The sequence below is a fragment of the Morone saxatilis genome, unplaced genomic scaffold (assembly GCF_004916995.1).
Source record: "Morone saxatilis isolate NCDOM2014 unplaced genomic scaffold, NCSU_SB_2.0 Contig9, whole genome shotgun sequence".
Lineage (NCBI taxonomy): Eukaryota > Metazoa > Chordata > Actinopteri > Moronidae > Morone > Morone saxatilis.
The window spans coordinates 1,955,260-1,966,102 of record NW_023340268.1 but is presented as its reverse complement, the minus strand read 5'-3'; the positions used below and the strand labels follow the sequence as shown (position 1 = coordinate 1,966,102).

Sequence of the window (10,843 nt, the reverse complement as noted above, 5' to 3'; positions counted from 1 at the left end):
GTATAAACACCAAAAAATCTGCATGTTTCACTGTAACCTATATGTGACTTGAACACTTAAATTGGCAATCTGATCTGAGTTCATCCAGCCGAGACATGATCTCATAATTTCAGTGCTACAGCAGCTCAGCAAAAAGGAAACAAAGATGGAAAAGAAGACAGAACAGCAGCTGAGATGATTTAGTGATGCTATTTAAGAGTCTGGTAATATGATATGCCTCACGATACAGGGGTTACGATTAAATATATAGCCATACTGTAAGCAAAGTGATATAGTGTGATTTAAAAAAAAAATAATAATAATTTTAGTGGTAATTTTTTCATAGTATCAAGAACACACCGCCATCTTCACAAGAATAGATAAATAAAGTAATAAAATTGACTTTTATTGACAAATATTTGCATGTAAACTATTAATTTAAAATAAATATACAGTGTTTTTGAGAATCGATACAGTATCATAAAACATAGACATAATATAAACATAAACATAGTATCATCATACTCAAGTGTATCGATATTTTCTAACACCCCTAGTATGTAAGAAAATGAATCAGCTTTGTATTTGCATTTGTTGGAATAAGATCAAAAATGTGTTCGCTATCGTCAGCACTACTAGGGCATAAACTGAACAGGTTTGGCCTGAGGATGGCACCAGTTATTAGCTACTGTATGGTGGCCATTTTAGGACATTTCAGACTCAGATCGTCAGGCTTGGCTCTATATTGTCAGAATTTGCTCAGGTTGTATTAGTCTAAGTTGGTTTATGTTGGCCTCAGCTGCACTCAGCTCTGGTTTGAGCTGAAATAGAAGTCCAAGTTAGCTGAGACTGACTCTTTTTTTCTTGTTTTAAAGGCACCTTTTTATGAAATGAAGGGTTGGACAAGTAGAAATTCTGACTTTTTGTTGGCAGAGAGGAAAAGTAAATTCAGTATGTCGGATTGGTAACGCTAACATTCATTCAGTCACAGCAACTCAGTTTTTATTGCCACAGTAATCTCTGGCCTCGTGTTGTCTTATATAAAAATGATTCCAGTCAGTTTCATTCAGAGAGGTATATTGGTTTTCAATTAAATGTGGGAGAAAGACAGCACTGGTATTGTATTGGTACTTCCTGAGTTGAGTTACTGGAATTACTATTGAGAGAGAACTTTGGATTGGTGCATCCTAACACCAAAGTAATCAAGATTCAGTCCTTTAACCTATTGCCACCCCTCATGAGTTATCTTTTGTCACAGTCAATCTGCATGTATTTCTTTTTCGTATGTTGCCATGAGTTTATATTTGTATTTGACTTTACAATAGAGCGACTATCATCAGAAATTACATGAGAATATTTCAGAATACTCAGCTCAGTCTCCGTCTATTTCTGTCCTCTCCACAGTGACTGACTGAGTGCGGCAGCATGCTCTTTGGGCTCTACATGCACACTCCATGGTCTCTCTTATGTAAGCGTTGCTGAGTAATACTAGTGGTGGAAGGAGGAGCTTTCAGTGTAGGTCAGTCAGGTAACTACGGGTGGGTTTTGCCTTGAAGCTGCAGAGAGAAAGATCAGGAAGCTCGACTTGACAGACTGAAACTCTTCACCCATCTCATCCGACCTGACAGTTAGGCCACTGTCACATGAGGCCAGACATTCAGTTGTGCACTGAGATTGTTATTGTCTATTATACCACCTGTGTCACAGCTTTTGAAGCAGTGTGTATGATCAAGCCTGTTTTTATGCTACAGTGCTGATTTATCTGTGTAATTCTCTGCATTATTACATTCCTACTTTCTGTGTGTGTGTTGTAGATGGGAGGAGGAGTACACTGCCAGAATGGACCTGCAGGAAAAAGTGGTTGAACTGGAGGAGGTAAAGTGACTGTATTACCGAACTGCTCCAGTTCAGAACTCCATTAATACGTTCTCTTTCTTCAGAAATGGTTTTGGTTTTAAGATGCAATCAGCTTTTAATTAAAGCCGCATTTTCCTGCTTGCAAAATGTAGCTCTAGTTCTTCTGAAGACATCTCGGCCCCTCTTCTTCATCCAAAGGATGAAAACCATAATGGCAGGAAACAACTGGCTTTATGGCACATGTTATCTTTATTTTGAAATACATCAAATGCTATGTGAAGTCGTATATAACAATATACACAGCGAATAACATTCTCACAATGAGATCGGAGAGCGCCTACCAATCGTCTGGGGATTTCTGGGGAAGTAGTTGCTTGAATGGCCGATAACAAACGTACGTCCCTTACTTCAAGCATGCGCCTTACCTGAAACAATCCTCTGCCCCCATTCTCCTCCGTAATTAATCAAACTGGAGATATAGCAAATCATTTTTTATATTTCGATTGTAGGCAATCAGGAGTCTGATATGTAGCTGAAACTTATATTTGTAGTTAGACAGAGAATAATATTGTCAACCACTGTCATTAATCTTAGTATTTGGGACATAGCTTCATACTGTGTGTGTCTGTGTGTGTTTTTCAGGACCTGCAGGAGAGCGAGGTGTGTCAGGATGAGCTGGCTCTGAGGGTGAAGCAGCTGAAGGCCGAACTGGTCCTCTTTAAAGGACTCGTCAGCAACGTAAGTCTGCTCTGAGCTTCTAAACAGGTAAAATGAGCAAAAGATTCAGAAATAAACAATATTCCACAGTTTAGATTTTGTCCCTTGTTTTGATTCATTTAGTTTTAAGTTTGTAATATTAATATTTAGTATTTGGGGGCTTATTGCCTTTTAATCGATAGTGACAGCTTAAGAGTAACAGGAAAGGGGGAGAGAGGGAGAGAGGGGGGATGATACACAGCAGGGCCCACAGGTCGGAGATGAACCTATGGATCCTGCAGCAAGGACTCAGCCTTGGTACATTCGGTGCAGCTCTGCCAGGTGAGCTACCAGGGCGAGTTCATCCATTTAAATCTTATTTTAAAGCTCTCATCAGAGATAATTGGGGATGTGCTAGCAGAGGGTGTATTGTGTCTCTGTGATGTAGAAGAAAGTGCGTGTGATCAGGGTATGCCATGACTGGTTGGTCCTAGCTGTTCTCCATGGTAACATATTGGTGGACACCTCGCTGAGTCATGACAGTAAACATAACACATCAGTTTATATTATTTAGATGGATGTGAGATAAGTGAGAATCCTTTCTGTCTCTCCATTAGAACCTGTCAGATCTGGACAGTAAGATCCAGGAGAAGGCCATGAAGGTGGACATGGATATCTGCCGCCGCATCGACATCACCGCCCGCCTCTGTGACGTGGCCCAGCAGAGGAACTGTGAGGACATGATTAACATGTTCCAGGTATGTTAGTTTGGTTATGAGTGTCTGCAACCAATCATCCACCTTCACTTTTAAATAAACAGGTATCCTTCCAGCAGGTGGCCACGCCCCCCTCCACGCTGGGAGGCCGGGCCAGAAAACAGAGCGGGCAGTCGGCGAAGGGCGGGGACGGAGACGAACTGAGCATGTCTGAGAGCGAGGGAGGCGGGGCTAAAGACGAGGAGTCGTGCAGCACGTCGGCCAATCAGATCAACGAGCAGATGCATCGGATGCTGAATCAGCTGTAGGTGTTTTGGCCAATCGCGTTTAAACAAACTGATGTTAAACCTGGTAGTCTAATGTGTGTGTGTCTGTGTGTCTGTGTGTGTGTGTGTGTGTGTCCAGGAGGGAGTGTGAGTTTGAGGATGACTGTGACAGTCTTGCCTGGGAGGAGACGGAGGAGACTCTTCTGCTCTGGGAAGATTTCCCTGGATACCCACTGGGACTGGAAACACAAGGAGAGGTCCGTAAACACGCGCACACACACACACACACTCGTACGTTTTCATACCCCTCACTTTTTGCACACTCAGTATCTCTAGGATATGTCTACAAACATCTTGTTTTGTCCAAATCTCAAAGATAATCCAACTCAACTCGCTATTGTTACTCAGCGCTACGTTACACGTTTGCTCTGATTGGTTGTAGGTTTACAGGCTTTAAAGTATTGACCGTTATCGTTTCCCATAACAGCTTCACTGTAGAACATTGAGTTGTGCTCAGAATGACTGGTTGGCTCCTGAGCTCACCTGCAGTATACGGTAGCTTTCTGTTGTGCATGTTTGATAAAAACTAGAATATAAAGTGGTAGAACGGACAGCTCAGAAGTAGGAAATTGTTAATTATTGCTATTCCTTAAAAACAACATATAGCGAGACGTCAAAGCCACAGCAGCATTAGATGAAACTTGTGAACTGTGTATAATAGAGAAGCAGTGAGTGAACACCCAGGAGTCGCTCAGGCTGCAGCAGCACCGTCCCCTCCCAGCTCCGTACAGATCTGTTTTCCCACCGTCAGGGAAGCCACTGGTGTTTCCTGTCAGGGGCACTTTGACTTTGTCCCACTTGGCTGAGCTGACCTGGTGGACCAGCTGTTTTTAAGGCAGCAGGTTCATGCTTTTGTTGTTGAGCTCAGTGCGATGATGCAGACAGCTCGAGTCCATCCGGGTGACCTGTGAGCTGTTTTTAACTAAATAAGCCAGAGAGGGTAACGACCCGCTTAGTGTAGAGCTGAAAGACGCTGCAGGAAAACCAAAACAGATTAAAAGACCTTCACACAGCCGTGGTGCACTCACACAGGGTGTTTGGTTAATTTAACTGCAAGCTTGTATCTCATTCTCGATAGATTATTATTATTATTGCCAGAAAAAAGTTATCAGTGTTTTAATAATTGCTTAATCGTTTAAGTCATTTATGAAGGAAACAACAAGAAGACAACTTTCAAAGTTACTAGACTGCTTTATTGTTGACGGCCATGTTCACAATAAGCTTCATGCACAATGACAACAACAACAAAGTTTCTTGCTTCTCAAATGTGAGGATGTGCTGCTTTTCTCTGTTTCTTATATTTGTATGTTTTCAATATCTTTTAGGTTTTGAACTGTTTCTTCAGACAAAATAATCAATATAAGACGTTACCTTGGGTTCTTTTTTTCTGCCATTTTATATAACAAACAGCCAAATTAAACAAAACTAATTGCCAGATGTAGTAAACTGTTCTGTGTCTATTGAGGTTTTGTGGAGATCCACTCTGACTGAGACTGTAGTTTGTGATTTTTATTCTATATTTATATCATATTGTCAGATCCTACATACCATTGGTTTCTTCACTCTGCTCACTAGGGTTTAATTTAACCAGTGACAAGACACAGATAAACAAGTGTTACATATATGCCAACCGGACCCAAAACACACATTTTATAAAAAAAGAAAATGTAATAAATAAACATGAAATGAACATTTTTTTATTCCTTCTCTCCTCCACGTCCACTCACTGTATCCAGCTGCAGCAGCAGGAAGAGTCCATTGAAGAGGTCATTAAAGACACAGAGTGTCTGTTTAAAACCAGAGAGAAGGAATACCAGGAAACCATCGACCAGATAGAGGTGAGTCATTTCTTCTGCATTGCATTATGGGACAAACATACATACATCATACTGGTTTTATTCGTAACTTGAGTGCTCAAAGTTGAGGTAATTATGTTTTATCCATCTTTTGTTGCCACGGAGTAGAGGCACGAATCAACACTGTCATTACAGTTTAGAACAAAAGGCTGCATCATAGTTACTGAATTCACCCAGAAATTAAAGATAAATTGATTTTGGCAGAATTTTAAGCCCAAATGTACCCTGGGAATCGTAGTGAATGTCTTCTTTTTGATTCAAGAACCAGATATTTTGTAACACAGTTGTTCTGATGATTTAACGGTGTCTCGTAACATTGTCTATGGGGAGAAATTAATGGGACCAGAGGCACCCGAAATAGCTCCTCCCACTTCCCATCTCTATACTGGTATTAATTGAAGTAATTGGAGCTAATTGTGTCAGTGTTCATGGGTTTAACGGACAGCGTTTTCTCTCCTGGTCAGTTGGAATTGGCCACAGCAAAGAGCGACATGAACCGTCACCTGCACGAGTACATGGAGATGTGTTCGATGAAAAGAGGCCTGGACGTCCAGATGGAGACCTGCAGGAGACTCATCACACAGAGCGGAGACAGGTAACACACACACACACACACACACACACACCCTCCCTGAGGGGACCTGAGGCAGTGTAATCCAACTAGGATGACTTCATTTTGGACGGCGGCAGAGTTCTGAGTTTGTGATGCTGTTAAATTCTGTTACTTTTTACTGAGTTTTTTTTTATATTTTATCCACCTTCTACCCCTGGTATAAATGGGGTGGACAAAGTAACAGAAACATCTCCGTTAAACTCAATAAAACTCAACAGCATCACAAACTGCAGCCATCAGTAGGATTTACTGCAGGGTTGTTGTATTAGACTGCATTAAGCTAGGTGTACCTAATTGTTTTACTAGACATTTTCTAAATTAAGAGACTTGAGAAAACTCAGATAGTCATACATACTCTGAAAGACGTTTTGGTGCTCAGGGCTCTGGGATTGTGCATGCTGGGACACTGAAATAGAAGCCATTGTTAATGATATGTTACACCCAACAGGTTTTTAGTTCCAAACTAAGATAAGATCTAAGAACTAAGATCAGTTTTTGGAAATGGAAACAAATTCTTCATTTAGGTGTTTTAGAGCACCAGCAAATAGTGTTGGCCTGGAATTCTAAACATTCAACTTCCTATTCTTCAGAGATCTCCAGGATTTATCTTTCAGGAAAACATACTCAGCTGTGAATATAAGGATTATACGTGAGAGGAACTAACTGGTGCTAGTCTTAACTCTGCCACATTAATCTCATGTCTTCTCCCTCTACAGGAAATCCACCTCGCTCATCACGCTGCCGGTGGACGACTCCGACAGCGAGGAGAAGGAGAGGAAGAAGCCAGCTCTCCCTGCTGACTCTGAGAGCAGCGACTCTTACTGCGACGCCAACGCCGCCATCCCTCCTCTGACCTGGAGGAAACCCTAACACACACTCCAACATACACTGCTGGTACTCCAAATTAACGTCACCCCAATGCTCTCCTCCTCCAGTGCTGTTTGATAGGAGGAAAACTGTAGTACTTCCACACATTTAAACTTATGTTTCAGTGGTTTCTGTTATCTAAAGTAGAAATTATTTTAAAACCAGCAGATGTAAACTGTTTTTTTTATCTTCTCTGAAAGCAGCCTGTATGATGATGTTTGGTCATTTGTACAAACTCAGCTGATATGACCGCAGCTGAATTAGAGAAAGCTATGATAAAGTTACACCAATGTCCTTACAAAACCATAACTCGCTTACAAAGCTGATGTAAAATATTAAACATTTTCCAGGCTGTTCGAGCTTCATCGAAAAAGGCAATAATTCCTCACTTGAAGTTCCGCTGCTGCCCTCCTGTGGTCATCAGCGGTAACTGCACCTTAGTGAAGGTCAAACGGAACAAAATGGCACTTTAAAAAGATCTTCACTGATTTTGTTTGATGAGATGAAAAGGACACATTTAGTTTAGTGCAGGAGCCAATTATTTGCACACTTTCTGTAAGAATACCTTTCAGCTGCAGGTTCAGACCCTCGCACATAGAGGCACAAAGAAATAGTTTGCACATAACTGTTCATTGTGATTAAGAGTGATCATATGTATGAACAGCTTTACTAATCAGTTTCCACTTATTATAAAAAGGAAGTGCTTGTTTTTATTTATATTTGTATTTTTATTTATTTTATAATCCTGCACAGCAGAAAGTTTAATTCCTAAAATATGAAACTACCCAGTGGCCATTTTCTGGGATTATACTTTAGGTGCAGCAATTATTTGACAGATCTCCAACTATCAAAGCCCAACTTGCCTTAAACTGCTATCCAACATTTGAGAAATATGACACCTTCTCTGATAAACTGTCCTGAGAATGCATCTTAATTCACTGAAGTTAAAAGAATATTTTTTAAAGTAGACATTTGGGAACTCAATCTCAGATCTCTGAATATGAAACTCTAAACAACACTCAGGGTTGTAGCCGTTGAGGACAATAAGGTAACAATATTGTTTCTGGAAATTTGGTATTTTATCACTAAGGAGCCGTTTATGTTCTACCGTTACAGACAAATTACACATGCTGGGTTTTTAAAGAGGAAATCTTTGAATCTTTTTGGGTTCAAATAAAATGAAATGAGGGGATTTAGTATTTCATGATTTGTGGGAAATTAATTGAACCACCATTTAGGACAGCAGTTCCCAACACGCGGCTTTGGAAACCTCTAAGGGGGTCACAAGATGACTGATTGGACAAGAAAGTAAAAAATATATTTTTTTTTTATTCTGTAATCTTTGCTCTTTTTTAGAGTTATTCTGACTCGTCAGGCCTCTACAATTTACCCAATCTGAGAGGCTAAAATCACTCTTTGCTGCTAATTGCTCAGGCAACCTGTGTGAGTACACATGGTTTCATTTAAAGGGATCACAAGCCAGAAAATGTTGGGAACCACAGATTTATACCATCATGTTGGTAGATCAAACAGATTTTTGGGGGGTTTACTGGAGGAATTTGGACTCAGTATTTCTAAAACCCTGGCTACAGTCTGACCACACTGTCCATGTTAATATCATTCTGTAGTAAACAGGCTGATCTACAGTAATATCCATTCCTGAGACTCTTTACATCATCAAGCAGGAAGAAGAAAAGATGATTATTTTAATAGATTTTCTGTTTTACATTTGACAGATGGGAGGTTTAGACAGGTGAAAGACAATAATAATAATGATGATAATAATAATAATAATAATAATAATAATAATAATAATAATAATAACCTGTATAAAACGAAGATATAGGGCTGTAACAAATGATTACGTATTTTCATTATCGAATAATCTTACCATTATTTCTATAAAATGTAAAGAAAAACAGTCAAAAGCCAAAGATCTTCAGTTTGCTCCCACAGAAAACAAACAAGCAAATATTCATATTCCAGGAGCCAATGTGGGGTATTTATGCCTAAAAATTGCTAAACAATTATCAAAATTATTTCTGATTAATTTTCTGTCAGTCATTAAACTGTCAGTTCTTTACAGCTTATAACCGAAGTCTGTTTGCTTAACTGAGTGTGAGTTTAGTTTTTAGAGTCCAAGGATTCTCACAGCTGCTTAATTTAAGGGAAGGTGTCGTATTTATGTGCCATCAATCACAAGCCAACGTCCCCGCTCTCAGCACTAATGGAGAATCATCGCTCTTAAAGTCCCACGCGACACATTTCCTACATTTGTCCTGCAGAAATAACTGGCGACAGATTCGTTAGAGAAAACGAACTCGTCTGTGATTTTGAGACAGTTGACAACAGAAATTTAAGGGCATTTTTTCTTTTACTAAAGTGAAAAAAAATAAACTATTTTAAAAAGGTATTTGTCCTCAAAAAATGTACAGTTTGTAAAGGCTAAATATTGTATCTAATGTACATAATGAGGCTGTGTATAATGCTCAACTATAATGCTGTAAGCTTCATGTTCTTCTGATGTAAGTTTAGCCAAAAGCAGTGCAGTTTACCATTTTCTTTAGACCATCTTTTAGTTTTAGCGTTATTGATATGACCTGAATTAGACATATTAGTAGTATCATAGCGACTAAGAACAGTTGTCTTTCTGTAGTTGTTTGAGAGCAAATACACCTGCAGCAATGATTAAAAGGTGAGGTACTTTTTGAAGACGTAGGTACTTATGTGGAAGATTGAAGCCATTTTGCAGGAGGTGTGTTTAAAATTCAGGATTTTTACTTTGTCTGTGCCAGTTTTCTTACTTTTTGTTGACATGCAGCAACCAACGTGTCACAGTTTACCTTTTCAAACACATCTGTGATTAAATGAATGTCTGCTTATCAATAACCTGCCATGTTCACCACAGAAAACAGACTCATTAAAGGAACACTTTCAGTTTTAGTCCTGTTGTTTTCTCCACTGAGCACACTTCTAATCACATCAAAATGAGACTAATAAACCCTGAAAATGCTTGTTTCCGTATACTACACTTTAATTTTACACTTTTTACAGATAGTTCTTAGTGCTCAGAGAAGAAATGGACTAAAATATTGAGAACTGTTCCTTTAATGTCAAGGAGAAACTAAACAAAGCAACTTGCAAGTGTACAGTCTACATTAAAGCAAAATAGACAAACATCACTCACCTCGTGAAACTGTGTACAGATGCTGCTTAACCGGAACTGTTGACATCTATATTATCAGAATGTAAATAGAATCTGTGGAGAGAAAACTGAAATAATAAGTGTGAAAGGAAAAAAAAAGACTTGAGGACCTCATGAAAGCGAGTTAGACCGTGTGGTGGAGATAAAAGCTTTAGATTATACAGGAAGTAGACAGCAGGAGCCAAATAAGCTGAAGAACACAGTTTCTGAGCTCTCTGTGGCTGTTTGGGGGATTTTATGAGCTGGGATTGAATTCTCCATCACGCCACAAGGGTTTTTCATGAGGTCTTTAACGTTTGTTTTTTCCTCAGTCACAGTGTGCAGAGCTGAATGATCAATTTACTGAAGCAAAATGAAAAGTTGCACAGAATAAAAGACTGAAAGAGCCTCTGTTGTGAGAGTTTGTTTACAGCGGCAGACATGCCCAAACATTATTTACTGGATTTCCACTGGATTGGAGCTACAATATACTTTGATTCCACCACATTTTATTACACATTTACAGTTACTAGTTTTTTCATTCATAAAAGTATTTACACAGTATTTACATCCACTGTCTCACATATCGACACGTTTTAATCGGCTCTAGTTTTTAAAAGTTCAACCACTGCAGGACTGACACTTTTAATCTAAAATCTGGTTTTTATCCAGTGGCTGTGAAGAAAGCAAGAAGACTGTCAGGGCTTTGTTTGTCAGTGTAAACGCTCGGGTCAAGTGCAGGTTAAAGC

The 10,843-nt window shown here is 39.4% G+C and overlaps 1 protein-coding gene across 2 annotated transcripts in view; it reads left to right on the top strand.

Moving 5' to 3' along the window:
- Positions 1–10,493, top strand: part of iffo1a (intermediate filament family orphan 1a) — a 17,489-nt gene extending 6,996 nt beyond the window's left edge. Inside the window, exons 2-9 of one of the 2 annotated variants that reach the window (XM_035682056.1) lie at positions 1,794–1,854; positions 2,479–2,574; positions 3,150–3,290; positions 3,368–3,552; positions 3,654–3,771; positions 5,311–5,412; positions 5,895–6,025; positions 6,760–10,493. In XM_035682056.1, the coding sequence (XP_035537949.1) occupies positions 1,794–1,854; positions 2,479–2,574; positions 3,150–3,290; positions 3,368–3,552; positions 3,654–3,771; positions 5,311–5,412; positions 5,895–6,025; positions 6,760–6,913 (988 nt within the window). In that variant the 3' untranslated portion in view covers positions 6,914–10,493. Of the gene's footprint in view, positions 1–1,793; positions 1,855–2,478; positions 2,575–3,149; positions 3,291–3,364; positions 3,553–3,653; positions 3,772–5,310; positions 5,413–5,894; positions 6,026–6,759 lie in introns of both variants that reach the window. The other variant, XM_035682055.1, reaches the window with a different exon arrangement.
- Positions 10,494–10,843: the final 350 nt, after the last annotated feature.